The sequence below is a fragment of the Vigna umbellata genome, chromosome 3 (genome assembly GCF_029865625.1).
Source record: "Vigna umbellata cultivar VRB3 chromosome 3, Vumbellata_1.0, whole genome shotgun sequence".
In the NCBI taxonomy this organism is placed as follows: Eukaryota; Viridiplantae; Streptophyta; class Magnoliopsida; order Fabales; family Fabaceae; genus Vigna; species Vigna umbellata.
Genome location: NC_142167.1, coordinates 45,053,517 through 45,069,483, shown reverse-complemented (window position 1 = coordinate 45,069,483; position 15,967 = coordinate 45,053,517). Strand labels below are relative to the sequence as shown.

The 15,967-nt window shown below is 34.6% G+C and overlaps 1 protein-coding gene across 5 annotated transcripts; it reads right to left on the bottom strand.

Moving 5' to 3' along the window:
* Window positions 1-700: 700 nt before the first annotated feature.
* Window positions 701-9,700, bottom strand: ETR1 (Signal transduction histidine kinase, hybrid-type, ethylene sensor). Of its 5 annotated transcripts, none has more exons than XM_088110540.1 (8): window positions 9,449-9,539; window positions 8,546-9,188; window positions 7,122-8,092; window positions 6,274-6,642; window positions 5,914-6,180; window positions 5,686-5,813; window positions 5,345-5,548; window positions 701-1,303 (listed from the first exon to the last, which is right to left on the bottom strand). In XM_088110540.1, exons 3-8 carry the CDS (start codon window positions 8,049-8,051, stop codon window positions 949-951), a joined length of 2,253 nt encoding a protein of 750 aa, XP_087966666.1. In that variant the 5' UTR covers window positions 8,052-8,092; window positions 8,546-9,188; window positions 9,449-9,539; the 3' UTR covers window positions 701-948. The 5 variants fall into 5 exon arrangements, with proteins under 5 accessions (XP_087966666.1, XP_087966667.1, XP_087966668.1 ...); XM_088110541.1 differs by having other exon boundaries at window positions 8,546-8,612; window positions 9,449-9,514; XM_088110542.1 differs by lacking the exons at window positions 8,546-9,188; window positions 9,449-9,539 and adding an exon at window positions 9,634-9,700.
* Between the last annotated feature and the right edge of the window lie 6,267 nt (window positions 9,701-15,967).

The following is a 15,967-nucleotide window of genomic DNA, read 5'->3' as shown; positions in this document are numbered from 1 at the left end:
CCACTAAGTTACATCGTGTTTTATCTTAACTAATTAATAAATTACATACACAATCCAAACAAATATAAAAATACTTAAAAAATATAAAATAATAATAGAGCATATATATCTTTCTATTATCCAAGTTTATTGAATTAGAAATGAATTATTTACTTTTACTTCTTTGTTTATTATTATTATTATTATTATTATTATTATTATTATTATTATTATTATTATTATCATTATTCCATATACACCTTTTTGAATCATAAAAATTATAAATTTCAAAACAATACAAATTAAAAAGAAAATTAAGAATTAAAGTAAGAACTTTAAATAAATAATTAGGCATGTGTCAATATATTACAAAGAATGATTTTGAAAATAATAAATTAAAGAATTGAACTAGCATATCATTGGAAATAAATAAAATAATAAAAATATAAATAAAATGAAAAGAAAAAATAATATATTATTAATAAAATAATTAAATAAATATAAATTAAAACATAAGATCGGTACATAACTAAAAGACAAGTACATGGATGTAAATTAAATTATATAAACATAAATTAACAAAAGAGACTCATCCATAAATTACAATAAATTTCAACTAATTCATGAGTGCCACCGAAAAATGTGTAACAAACAATTTTCAAGGATTAACAAATCAAAACAACCAAGGACAGTGAGAGCAATTTTATTGTCAATGCAAAACTTCGAAAGTCTGAAATTCTATAAAAAAATAAAGTAAAAAGCAGAATATACAGCATATACGAATGTATATCGACAAAAATGATTTAAAAAGGCAGACTCAACCATTGTTGTATTTGCCGCGATCTCATAACAGCAATAAGGATGACAATTAATATCAATTGCCCCATTGCTTCATAAGTCTGTGTTTTTCCAAATTTGATTTAGCTCTGTACAACAAAATAATTCATAATATTAAGCCAATCTGGCAGGTTAAACAGTTTCAAATAGAACTCGGCGCTCTAAGAGTTCTGATAAAACACCCCTCATTTTGTCAACAGAAATAGGTTTTAATATAAGGCCATCCATTCCAACCCTCATACAGGTCTCTTTTGTTACCCTTTTGGTGTTTCCAGTTAGAGCAACTATCAGTGGTCTATCTTGATGTTTCGTAAACTTCTCATGTATACGTACTGCTAGTTCATAACCATCTAACCCTGTACAAACATCCATGAAGACCACTTCATGTTCCAGAGAAACAACACGAAGACATTCTTCACTCGAGCTTGCAGTGGTAACATCGCATCCTAAATGCATAAGAAGTCCCTTTGTTACTGTCCTGCTAACCCTGTACACAAGTTTCACCATCAGTTATAAGAATTAAAAACAAAACAATAAACTTCAATGGCTTGCTTTGCTTCCACTTTCACACACACGGCGATTCCACCAACCACCACTAAGCAATTTTAACTTTATTGAAAGTAGAAGGCGAATAACAAGAATAAGACTGCACATTGATAAAATCATATTACATCTAGTCCAAAATGACACATTTTTTGCTTAGAATTTAATAGTTTTAGTAAACTCAGATTTTGGAATGTACCATAGTGGCAACAATTGAAATTCAAAGCATGAAACCAAAGAAGCCATAGGTAATCAGAAAACCATGCACAATGAAAAAGAAAGAAAACAGCAACTTAAATTGTTAGAGACATATTATTCTGGTGTATTCACCTAATGCTTAACCTTTTAGGAAGGTAAGTTTGTGAATATATGTAACCTCCAAATTGAACTTTTCTATCACTGATATGATGCTCTAAAGTCCTGAAGACTTTTAGAGCTTGTGAATTATAAATTTTAACAACATGAACTTTCATGAAAGACCAATGTACTTTGGATTAGAAACTGGCAATGCCATCATTCCTCAGCATCATGTTTTCAAAAACATAATTGGGTCCCGAGAAATTGGAGCCTGAGCTTAACGTGAATAATCAACTTAAGTTTACTATTCTATAATATTCCAAAAAAAATTTCAAACTTTTTGGAGCATCATATATCAGGATGTATGCATACAACCTATGCTGCAACTTTAATTCAGCTCATTAATCCTCGTTTCCAAAAATAAAAATGCTGAAATAATAGATACTTCAGGCCTATGGCTTTATCAAATAATACATACTTTAGGCCTATTGCTTTATCAAATCCTACTCAGGTTTTATGCAAGGTAGAAACACATCCGACTGTATAGGTGTTGTTTCTAAAGGTATTGATTGGTTCAGTGGAATGGTTATACTAGGAGAAATAAATAAAGGAGGCAGTTATAACCTCCTGTTGTTGTATAACAGACTATATATATATATAGTCTGTGAGAGGCTGTTGTTAGTAGTTTCTTAGGAGTTTTGGAGGAAGAGGGATTTGGGAAGAGTTAAGGTCCTCTCGAAACACCTCTGTGTTGGAGGAACATTGTGTAATCCTGTCACATTGACAGAACAGTTTGGTTCTTAATAAAAGTCATTCAAGAACCTATCTTGAATGTCTCTGTAAATTCTGGTTGACCTATCAACTGGTAGCTGTCTTGAACGCATATGGTTAACACTAGAATGGACTCCAAATTTGGAAGTCTGGAACCCATGAGTCAAGAACATAGAAGCGATAGACTAAAAGTAGAAAATGAGTAACTTGAACGTCTTCAAAGAATGGAGAATTTGATCCGTGGATTATCGGTAGTGGTGGAAAAGATCACCTGCAATTCAGCACCTGGGTCTAATAATATTGACTTTTCGGCCCAAAAGACTGTTGAAAAAGATCAAGCTGCAAAGTAAATGGAGGTTCACGGTGGTGCAAACTGGATATACCAATCTTTGCAGGGGAAGATGCTTTTGGTTGCACTTATAGATTGGACATATATTTCCGTTTGCAAGAAGTCTCTGAAGTTGAAGCAGTGATGGTGGCTTTGGAAGAAAAAGCTTTAAATTGGTTTCAATGGTTGGAATCTTGCAACCCATATCCCACTTGGGAATCTTTCAAGAAAGCAATTTACCAACCATGGCTGTTCCAGATTTTTCAAAACATTTTGTGATTGAGACTGATGCCTCTAGTAAGGGATTGGGTGTTGTTTTACTCCAAGAAAACAGGCCTTTAGCCTTTTGGAGTCAAGCACTGTCACAGAGGGCCCAAAACAAATCAGTATATGTAAGAGAATTGATGGTTGTGGTTCAAGCAGTACAAAAATGGAAGCATTATTTGCTGGGATCAAAAGAGTTTAAAGTTTTTGACTAAGCAGAAACTTTTGACAGCAGAAAACAGTTCAAATGGGCTTCAAAATTAATTGTCTTTGACTTTGAAATTCAATATAGGCCTGGGAGAGAGAATGCAGTGGCTGACGCGCTTTCCAGATATGCTTATTTTGGCAATATCTCTGAACTGCAACCACAAGATTGGGAAAACTGGGACATGGAGATGCAAAAGGATACTAAGTTGAGTGCTGTCATTCATGGTTTAATGATAAATCCTCATGCTCATGCAAACTAAAAGTTGAAAAAGGGGCGGCTCTATTATCAGGGTAAACTAGTATTGCCTAAGCACTACTCTACAATTCCAATTATTCTTCAGGAGCTACATGAGTCACCTCTAGGAGGTCACAGTGGTTATTTTCGCACTCTCAAAAGGGTAGCGGGAGTCCTACATTGGGAGGGCATGAGAAAGGACATAAAAACTTATGTGATACAATGTGAAACATGCCAGCGAAACAAAACTGAAACCTTGGCTCCTGCTAGCTTATTGCAACCATTACCGGTACTCAAGTATGGTCTGACATCTCCATGGATTTTATTGGGGAACTGCACACCAAAGCAAAAGGAAAAGATACCACTTTTGTGGTAGTATATAGACTTACTAAATATGCTCACTTCTTTGCTTTATTTCATCCCTATCAGATTTTGTGAATGAAGTGGTCAAATTACATGAGTTTCCTTCCTCCATAGTTTCAGTCCGAGACCAATTATTCCTCAGTCAGTTTTGGAAGTAGACTTTTAAACAGGCTGGGACTAAATTAAAGTATAGCATTGTCTATCACCCCAATTGGATGGCCAAACTGAAGTTGTAAATCGCTGTCTAGAAATGTATTTAAGGGGCATGACAAGTACTCAACCCAAACATTGGCCCACGTGGCTACTTTGGGCTGAATTTTGGAACACCAACTAAGTGCCTCTTCTCACATGACACCATTTAAGGCTCTAAATGGACGTGATCCCCCTCTAGTTTTGAAGGGCACAACCATTCCAGCCAAGGTAGAAAGCGTAAATCAGATGCAAGAAGCAAGAGATGTGACTTTAAAAGCATTAAAAGATAACTCGTGCAAAGCACAAACCAGAATTGGCTTCAAGCCAACAAGCATAGGAGGGATGTGGTTTAGAATGAAGGAGATTGGGTTTTTCTAAAGATCCAACCATATAAATTCAAATCCTTGGTAACAAAACCTAATGAAAAGCTAAATTCTTGCTATTATGATCCTTATCAGGTGGTGGAACACATTGGCCAAGTCGCTTACAAGTTGCACACAGTCACATTCATCCAGTCTTTTATGTTTCCTTGCTCAAGCCAGCAGTTAAAGATGCGCCTTCCTCTCAGCTATCTGAAGAATATATGCTGGAAGTCATTCCAGAAAAGTTGCTATATACACACATTAATTCTACAAGTGAATTAGAAGTGTGGCTCAAATGGAAAAAGCTTCCGGAGATTGAGAACAGTTGGGAGTCTTCTGCTGCTATCATCAAAGTTACCAATTGGAAGTGTTGAAATGTAATGTTTTTGTTTTATTATTATTCGTGTATGGGAACCCAACTTTAGGGTTAGGTTTAGGGCAGTGCATTGACCCTTTGTATTCTGCCCCTAAGTACTCTATATAAACAGTAGTAAAACTGTAACAGTGTAAGAATTTATTCACTGTTTTACTTCTCTAAATTTCTTCAAGTAATTCCATGGCAAATTAGACGTAGATGGCTTAATTGTAAGGAGAACAATAGACATGATTTTACATTTAACTTATATAGGAAGTGTAATCCGTATAGGCCCTCATGGTGGGATAATGTTCCAGAATTTCTTAATCCAAAGTTTTCTAGAGATAAATTTGCTCTACCTTGTTTTGTTTCATAAGGGGTTTTGACTTTGCCCTCACTTTTTTCGTATAGTTTCTCTTTAATGATATTCAGGGGTGGCTGCAAATAATTGATGTTTCTGACGCCAATAAGTTGGGATAGTAAACAACATAGTGATGCAATAGCACCAACCTTTTTATTTAAAAAATTGAAAAAAAAGAAACTCAGTAGTAAGTTAATGACATAGAAACAAATTTCAGAACTAAAGGTACGAGAATAAAGTTGTCACGGACCCATTGTCATCCATGACAAGAACCTTGAGCCCAGCAAAGTTTGTACGTCCATGAACATGATTTCCCGGAACTTTAGGTACAAAAGGTAGCTTAAGTTCATTTGATCGGTCTGGGATTCCAAGTTTTACAATAAACGTGGCTGTACATCCTTTACCAATACCTTCACTTTCAATCCAAATATGCCCTTCCATAAGATTTACAAACCTGTTCATAATCAACGGAAAAAACTCAGGAATTCTAAAAAGAACCTAATTCCAATTGGACAATATTCTAAGGAATAGTAAATACAGCAAGTGCTTCACATCCAAGTTTAAGGTGGTAAACTGACAAGAATATAGTACCTCCTACAAATTGCCAGGCCAAGTCCACTTCCAGCAGGATTTCTTGTCGCTAAAGATTGGTTTTGTGCAAACTTGGTGAATAACTTTGGGATGTCCTGTGGATTGATTCCTGATCCTGAATCTTTTACCTATAATTTATGTAACACTTATACTCCATATTTGAGTTGGATAACAGAAGAAACAATACCCCAAGGTAAAATATTATTAACTAAGCTTGAAGAAACCAACCTGTACTCGCAAATAAAAGTGGCTATCACTTGGCACTGGAAGAAAGTCAGGAATTCTAGGATCCCTAAAGGATTCAGGCTTTGCAATGAAAGCAGTTATGGAAATGCAGCCCTCTTTTGAGAACTTAACAGCATTACCAACAACATTCAGAATAGTTTGCATGAGACGTTTTTCATCACCAATGGCATACATTGGCAAATCTGAAGCTAAATGTGAAGTGAGTGATAACTTTTTAACAGATGCAACAGGTTTAATGAAGTTAAGGACCTGCAAGCAGAATAAAAGCTCCGACAACATCAGCTTTTAACATGAAGTCAGACAAATTAAATGGAATTTCAGAATTTAGCATGAAGTTTTCACCTCTCTGAACAAAGAATGAAGGTTAAATGTTGCTTCTTCAAGTTGAAGACTGCCATCTTCAAGCCGTGAAAGATCCAAAACATCATTGATGAGGGTAGCCAACAAATTACTGCTTTTCAATATTGTCTCCACCATTAGACGTTGCTCTGCTGTCAAATCTGTTTCCTGTAGTAATGAAGAGAGTGCAATAACTGCATGCATGGGAGTTCTCATCTCGTGGTTCATAACAGCTAAAAAGTCATTCCGAGCACGAATTGCAGTTTCTGCTTCTCTTCTTGCCAGATCCAGTGCAACATTCTGCTCCATGAGTTGATCCCTTGCCCTCATTGACTCTTCCAGGATTGCAGCATGTGAAAGAGCGACAGCTACCTAATGTAGTAGACAATTGTCAAAAGCAATTGAAGGCATAATCAAACGAAAGACTAATTCAGAAAAAGAAACTGATGGTTCCCACATCATATATTTTTATGCAAATGATTTATTAAACCGTAGTACATCATTTAATCTTCTGATGGTTTCTTTACCATAACTAGCTTTTGTGCAAAGCAGGCACACATTCATATAAATTTATCCAAAATTGTTTGAAAGAAAGAAAGAGTTTTATCATTTATAGAAATACAGAAACATAACAAATTGAACTTAAGAGAATTGATACATGAAACAAAAAACTTAAGCTCATTTATTAGAAATAATAACATACAGATATAAAAAAATCACTTTTTCACAATTCCAAAATTTAGTAATTTAGCTACAAAGTAATGAATGAAAAATATATAGATGTAAAATAATTGGTTTCAATTAAAATGAAAGGCATGTAAGATGGAAATAAACTGTGAGAGAAACGTAACTGAATAAAATGGAAAATTGCTAACCTGGTCAGCAACTACCTCAACCAATTCTAACTCATGCACATGCCATTGTCTAGCGCTATCTGATGGAAGCATCAAAACCATCAAAGCATAATTTCTAGTTGAAACCTCAGGCCAATCATATATTTGGAAATTAGAAAGATGTAGGAGAGGAACTCGAACAGCTACAACTGCCCCAGGCATGTATTTTCCTGCATAAGGTCGTAATCTAGCAACTGGACAATTATGCGAAATTTTTACTGCCCTGTTGCTACTAAATACTTGATTAATCACAGGAAGATGAATGGGTACCGTGAATCCAACTGGGTTCTGCTGTCGCAGTGTGTAAGAGAGCTGAAGCTCTAACCCAGTTCGTGTTGGCATCCATAAGGCACATTCCTCTAGTGCCAAAGTTCTACCCAGCTCAACAAGAGTCGTTTTCAGTATTGTGTGTCTATCAAGAGTGCTTCTAATCTCATGAGTCAGCATCCTAACATGTCGACCAGTTTCTTCTTGTGTGCGAATCAGGCCCATTTCTCTATCAAGCTCGGCAGCCTTGTTCTTCAAAAATAATTCCCTTGTTTTAACACTTAATAAATCAGGAATAATATGTACAAGCATGAGGGCAGTTGCACACGATACCACAGCAGTTAAAACCTTAGCAGTGGTCATTACAATGGCCACAGTTCTTGAATGAATTCTAAAGGTCCATAAATTAATTAGATGTGTTGCTCCACATAAAACTATGAAAGCACCAAACTGAACAAGGACCCATCTATATGGAAATACTGCTGATTTCTTAACAAAGTAGATAAGCTCCAAAGGGATTGAGAAATAAGCAAGGGCAATGAAGAAATCAGACATATATTGGTATTTCACCAATAAGTCATCAGCTGCCATTTGTGGGTCAATACAATTGCAGGATTCCATAGTGAATGAATCACCTCAGACAATTCTTCCCTTTCACATAACTACATTTAAAAGATGGAAAAAGTTAAGCATAAGATAGAATGGAACAGATCAAATCAACAATAACACTAGAGTGAGAAAAAAAAAAAAAAAACTACCATCAATTGAAAATTAATATCAGAATATTAAGTGCTGAAAACGAGTGAAATCAGACCTAACCAAACTTGACTTAGTTCGATACAAATGGAATAAGCTTGAAGTTTAACTCAAGTTCAATATGAACCTTTAGATTCAACTTGAACTCAACTCAAGTCAATCTAAACTTATAATAATTTATACAAAATAAAATTAATATGAAACTATTTAAAAAATTGTTAGATAAATTTTATAATATAAAATGTATTATTTAATATACACACACATATATAAGACAAGTTGGTTCATAAACATTAAAGTCAAATGTACAAAAACTCAAGTTCAGCTTGTTTATTTGAAGAACTCAATGTTTAACTCACGTTGAACTCATTGGACTCATTCGTCAAATATGTAGTGCAGAACTCATCAAATGCAACAAGCGGGGCCCTTTTATTTCACAAAGCTCAGAGCTAGTCAGCTTACAAGAACATAGAGCATAAATGCACCAGTGAACCAGGTATTTGTATATACAAAACGTATTGCAAACATTCCCAAGTGGATGAAAAACGGAAGAGAGATGTGTAATCCTATGCATAGCAACTATGAGTAATATAAACTCCATTGAAACAATCATGATTAGAGAACTAGAAAGAAAGACGAAGCACTCTGAAGAAACCTACAAAGGGCATGCTTGGAAGGAAGTTATTAACATGATTTAAGCTTAATTTGGATCTTATGGTGTTAGTCATAAGTGCTTAAGTACATATAGATGATATATTTTTTTTGTATTTTATTCTAGTAAAAGGGCTAAAGCACCCCAAGTGCTCTATATATTAATTTATCTTTCTGATAAAAAAAATCCTATTCCGCAATGTGAATGTAAAGGCAGAGATAGAGCGTTCGAAATATGGTGTTACTGTGCAACCAATTACTGCAGAGAAGGGCCATAAAATCATGCCCTCTTTATTCCAACTGAAACCTTAAAATTATGAAGGGAGAGTGCTGCAGGGTGGAAAGACACACCTAGGGTCAATTAAAAGCAAGAAAAAGGTTGGTTATTCCAGAACATAAGAACCCCAGAGCCCAATTAGCAGTTATTTAGATTCAATTGCAGAAAATTAGAGGTAATTTGCAAAAACTAAGGCATGGGAATGAATGGATTGAAGGGAAATCGGGAGGAAGAGAGCATGAATTTAGGCATACAAAAAGAGTAGTGGGGTGGTGCGAATGATCGGTGTATGAACGCATTCAAGAGCAGGAACAGAGATGAAAATGAAACTTACATGAAATGGAATGCAACAGATGAGATGATGGATGGATGCAGACACAGAAGCAGAAGAGAGAAGAGCAGCAAATTGCTTAAATTAAATTGATAAAATATAAAATTATTATTTATTTTAATTTTAATGTTCGTTATTCCTATGGCGGTCAAGTTCAATGAATTGCATTCTGTAGAATAGCAGCTTACCAAATATGATGGAGACATCTCCCTGCAAGTCTCGGACAGTCAAGCCTCTGCACCATTTTTACCTTTCATTTAGACACAAATTATTACACTCTCTTAATTCTTATTTTATCATATTTGTAATCATCTATCTATAATATATCTATAATATATAATGAAATTTATATCTTATTATTCACAATTCTTTTCTTAAAAAATTACTTATAATTATATAAAAATATAACTGTTAATTTCCTGTTACTGTTTTGTTTCTTAAAATTTTATATCTTATAGGTAAATTTTTCTGCGACAACTTCGAAAAACTTTTATTATTCAATATTTTATTCATTACATAATAAATAATAATTAAAATAATTATTTTTTAATTATAGTATTTAATAATGACTTAATTTATTAATCTCTTAAAAACTAAAAAAAATATCGGTATTTTTGTCGGTAATAATAATAATAATATTTTAAAAAAATTACTTGAAAAGTGGTAAACAACTTTTAACATTGAAGATGATTCGTCTTGATGTCTATTTTGAAAACTAAAATATTTTATTATTATAATTAGGATTAAGAAAATATGGTGAGATAAATAGATAAGATAGGTATATATTTGTTTCAAAATATCATCTAAATCATATTATTCATTGTAACATTTCAAAAATACAGTCTAAAATTATATAATAGAATAATCACATTGAATAATATTACAGATCAGTCTTACACTAAAAGAGAAGTACGCTTGTGGCCGAACGACCTTACAGAAAGAACTAGAAACTTAAATTGTACAAGATAAGCAATTCTGACCGAACGATTTACAAAAGCCAACACCGAACGGTCATACAAAAGCAAAGTGAAAAGGTGATCGAACGATCACCTTACTATCAAACTATACTACTGACCGAACGATTCTACTGTTCGGTCTTAACTTCTACCTCGACTAAGTTTTCTTCTTCCAGTGCTTCTTCCAGTAGCTCGTCTCCTTCTGCTCACATCCACATGGATGATCATTGCAACAGAAAGACAACCGAACGTACAAAACAGACAAGACAGAAAGACATAGGGTAAGGTTATGTAAATTAATTCATGTATCAACATATATTTCACACAATTCAACCAAACAAGATAATTCATTAACTCATTCATGCAAAGCCTAATATTAGACTGACTGTCTGGACTGTATGAATTTTGTGTAGCTACGACGTTCGTGCACCCGGGTGATGTAGTAACTGGGATACCCTCAACAGCTGCCACCCGAGGTTAGTCCTATCTGTCAAATTAACCATAAGAACTAGGACCTCCTACCGTTCCCACACATGACTTACCCTTCTCTACGTGAGAATGAGTAATCACGGAACATCAGGATGAATCGCCAGCTTAGCATGCCCACATTCATACTTTACCAAATTCCAATATTCATTCATGAGATATTCCTCTCCGGAATACTCGTTCATAATCATACTCATTTCATATACATCATATTCCATCATCTTCCAGTTTCAAACTTCAATTTTAACTAAGATCACTTAAGATACCAATTACCGAACGTAAAACTTCAACCCTTAACGAGACCGAACACTAGGACTGAGACCGAGAGGTTTCCAGTTCCAGAACAGATAAAAAATGAGAGAGAATTACCATCGGGATTGGGAAGAGACCGAGTTCAATAATATTTCTCAATATTAAAAAGAATCGAACGTTATTTACAAAGTGGGTCAATTTGATGAACTGACCCGTGAGCGTTTAGCCTGAACACTTTAAAGCCTAGACCGAGTACTAAGACTCTAGGCTGAAACCAATGGAGACAGACACTACCAGACATTCAAATAATAGTACATAGAAGAATCATATGAAGAAACCGAACGCTTATAAATACTTGGCTTATTTATAAATTTATCCTCAAGAAAACCGAATGCCAGTCAAAGACCGAGCACGGTAGAGAATGAACACCATTGAATTTAGACGAACGTTATTTTTATCAATATAGATTACGGAAAGTAGAATGAACGCTTGGTGTAAGACCTAGCACTTACTTAGTACAAGTACTTGGTGTAAGACCGAGCACTACTTAATACGAGCACTTGGTGTAAGACCGAGCACAACTTAATTTATAGAATAAGGCGATAAATATACTCTATCAATTACCTAATGTTCAAGAACGAACGGACATACTACTATATATAGATATATTTAAATTTATATCAGAATGCCAAGGAACGAATATCCTTGGTTGAACACCTATATACAAATTTTACTAGACAAAGACGCTCGGTCCTCAACGGAATTCCCTCCAAATGAAAGAATTCAGTTCTAACCGAGTCCCAGAGAAAAACCGAACGGTCAAAGACCATTCACTAATGAACATACATTATCATAGGGAATTTCATACTTAGAATTATTTATCTCAATTCATTTCTCAACATCCATCATCATAATTTCATACATCCATATCATAGTAAATTTTCATACAACCAAAACATAGCAACAATCATATTTCATATTAATTCAACAACTCAATGAACGTACATGCAATACAAGCAAACATACAAATTAAATTATATAAGCTTCCCTTACCTCTGAGCGTGACCGAACGTTCACAAATAAAACCACTGATTCACCTCTAAGAATCCTTCTACCCTCAACGCTCAACACATGAAACCAGAACTTGGTTTGCATGTCCAGAAACCGCACAGCTGAGTGAAGAGAAGAACTTACCAGCTCAGCTTCACAAACCGATCGGTTCAATCGAAAGCTTTTGACACCGGGAGAGTGGAAATGGTGCCTGAGTGATGATCAGAGGAAGTAACAGTGAGGCTTTCTTATAGAGAAGATGAAGGAGATGTAGAGAGAAGGAGGAGAAAATAGAATTTTTCAGAATCTGGGGAAGAAGGGTGCATGCAGAGAGTGGCGTGAATTTCTGAAAAATCAGAGTTTTCCTTCCCACGTCGAAACGGATGTCCACTCAGCTGCTAACACCTGCCTTTCACCATCTGAATGTCGAACCCCTCTCTTGACCCATGAAATTCACTAAGATGGTACGTGCGTTGATTTTAGTGGTTCTGACACTCATCAAACACAAAACAAAATTATACTCAAACACAAAACTAAATTATACGATTACGCAATGTCAGACAAATAATTATATTACAGAGAAAGAATAAATATATTTTATATTTATTACTCTTATTACTTAATTAAAGTTATGAATGTTAAATATTTTTATAATATACAAAAATATAATCTTAAAGTTTTTAATATAAATTTAATTAAGAAATGGCTATGTAATTTAGCTTATAAAATTTAATTAATCTTAGCTGAAACACGGTTGTGTAACATCCCAAAATACAGTAATTACCATAAATCAGAATTAATTACCATTAACAGTAAACAATGCAGTCTTCATAATTAACAGAGTTCAAAAGCCGAACGGCTTAGAGTGTAGAGTTAAGATATACAAATCGAATTCATTAAAAGCTAATAACGAACGGTTTTACAAAATAAAATAACCGAACGTATAAACCAAAAACGGACGTCCTAAACTAGAAAGAAAAGACGGACGTCCTACTGCTCCGCTTTCACTTCCACTTCGACTAGATTTTCTTCTTGGATCACCTCTTCTAAAGTAGCCTCGCCTTCTGCTCACATCCACAACGGATGATCATTGCAAGACAAGACGAACGTACACATACCATGGACAACACAAGGAAAAACGAAAGGGTAAGCTTATATAATTTAATTTATAATTCAACACATACAATGAACATATCATTCCACTCAAGCACATAGTTTAACATATAACATCATGTAACATCTATAAATATATATATATATATATATATATAAGACGACCGTCCGGACTGTATGATCTGTGTAGTTACAAGCGTCCCTGCACCCGAGTGGTGTAGTAACTGGGATACACTCAACAGCTGCCACTCGAGGTTAGTCCGTTCTTACGTCGCCCATGTTAACTTATGGACTAAGGACCTCCTGCCATTCACACGCATGACTTACCCCCTCTACGTGAGAAGAGTAATCACTGAATATCAGGATGGACAGCCTGGCTTAAAAACATTTATAACATTTTCATTCTATGTTCCACTCTCTTAAAAAGACGAACGTTCAACTTTCTGAAGGAAGAGGACGAACGTTAAAAAGCCAGATTTAGCAATCCATTAGCAATCAGAGAGACTCCAGAATAATACGACCATTTTCAGAATATTTTAAGTACCAAGAGAACGGGTTGACTCCACTTGATCGAAGATACATCAAGAAGAATACTTAACTACATTGGGAACCTTTTGTTTAAAAGGGGGTCGACTGCCAGTCAATGACCGAACGCGACAATATACATTTATTAAGTATTTGGACGAACGCTATTTACGTTCGTTAAGGAATCAATGATAGGACGAGCGTTCGATCTAAGACCGAACACTTCATTAAAACGAACGCTAGGTAGATGACCGAGAATCAATCATGACGAACGCTTGGTACAAGACCGAGCGCTATTTAGAACGAACGCTTGGTATAAGACCGAGCGCTATTCAGGACGAACGTTCGGTATAAGACCGAACGTTACTTAATTTAGTATTATTTAATTTAAGGCGTACGACAACTCTATGCTGAGCCGAACGCTCAAACATAGTATTTTAAATGAGGACGCTCGTTCTCAAACCGAATTCTTCCCAAATGAAAGAATTCTACTCTAAGTCTTTTTCAGGGAAACCGAACGGTATAAGACCGTACGATGACGAACGTAATTTATCATAGAGAAAATCATTATATCCATATTTATTTCAACTATATCAACTCACATTTCTTATACGATTCATAATCTTATACTTTCATATACACCAATAATTTCACATACTTTATAGAATTCATCATATTACCAAATCAATTATACAAAAATCATCCAACGTTCAAAACATGCGTATCAAAATCATCATGCAGTTCAACCAACAGATATCATATTCATATTATGCATAACAGCGATCGTTCAGGCATGCTCAACCAACACACGTTTCCTACATTCATTTAGTATCATACTTACATACAAACATCCAAGTATAAATTAAATCAATAAGCTTCCCTTACCTGGATAGCAGTGTACTCCCAAAAAGCAAGGTCTAGTTCGTCTTCTAACAGGTTTCGCTCAACAACTTTCACTTAATCTAAAATACCAGAAATCATAAACAACTTAGACCTATAACCCATGCATGCAACCCAACTAGGATTCGCTTGGAACTAAATGGACGAACGGTTAGCGACTAGAACTTACCAGTTCCGATCCCAATTCTGTTCGGTCCAGAATGATGTTCACGTCTCCAGGAACGTTTCTACGGTTCTGAAATGTGATCGGAGAAGGAGCGTGAGAATTTCAGTATAGAGAAGTTGGGAGTTCTAGAGAGACGGTGGAGAAAATGGAGAAATCAGTTTTGAGGAAGAAGGTGAGTGCATGCAGAGAATGGGAAGGAGTGTTTTCAGAAAATTAAATTCTCTTTCCCAAGTCAAACGGACGTTCATTCACACGCGGACACCTGTCTTCCACTACTGACTTATAGAAGGTTCCAACATGACACATGGCAGATGGGTGGCAGAGAGTGTGAGTGGATTTTTAATGTTCTGAGTAATGACGTGGGTGCGTTTTTCAATGCACGGCAGGGTGGTTTAATTACATTAAATCTGATTGGACAGGTGTTTTGCAGAATTAAATATCTAGGGTCTTACAGGTTGCCTCAAAATGGCTTTTGCTCATTATTTATTTTAAATTGTTTCAAAATATCCAAATTAAAAAAAAAATCATTACTGTTAAGAAATGATCACGACGACTGAAAAATAATGGTCAAACTATTTTCTAAACTTAACTGTTGTCTAGACTAAAAAATGGTGATATTATTGTTATTATTATGAAAAGTATATTGATGTTCAGTTTTTAAAATTTAAGTTATAAATTGAACTGAACCCCTTGGTTTTTAGGAAAAGATCCAATAAAATCCAAAAGTTCTTTTGGCTTTTGTATGTTTTCAGTTATTTGATTGCTTTTTAGTTTGGAAAATGTTATTTTAATAACCAAATTTTAACAATAATTTGACAATGTCACAAGTGTTATAGTTCGATTTGATTTTTTAAAAAAATAAAAATAATTAACATATGTATTTTTGTGTAATTTTTTGTCCTAATAGTCCATAAGGGATCGATGATGCTATGTTGTGAAGATTTTCAAATTAGAATTCTGTGTTTGATAGAAGGATTGACAATGTAAGTCTTATTATTTATTGTTATTTTATAATTTAAGTTTGTATTTGAAATTTAAAAAAAAAAATTATTATGTGTGCAGGCTCAAAATTTT

What these genes read in the sequence shown, in the direction of transcription:
- ETR1 (XM_088110542.1), bottom strand. Translation starts at nt 8,051, where the DNA reads ATGGAATCCTGCAATTGTATTGACCCACAAATGGCAGCTGATGACTTA. An exon ending in GGCCTGGCAATTTGTAGGAG is followed by an intron (nt 5,549 to 5,685) that starts GTACTATATTCT and finishes GATTATGAACAG; the next exon opens with GTTTGTAAATCTTATGGAAG. An exon ending in CTTGTCATGGATGACAATGG is followed by an intron (nt 1,304 to 5,344) that starts GTCCGTGACAAC and finishes ACTTGTGTACAG; the next exon opens with GGTTAGCAGGACAGTAACAA.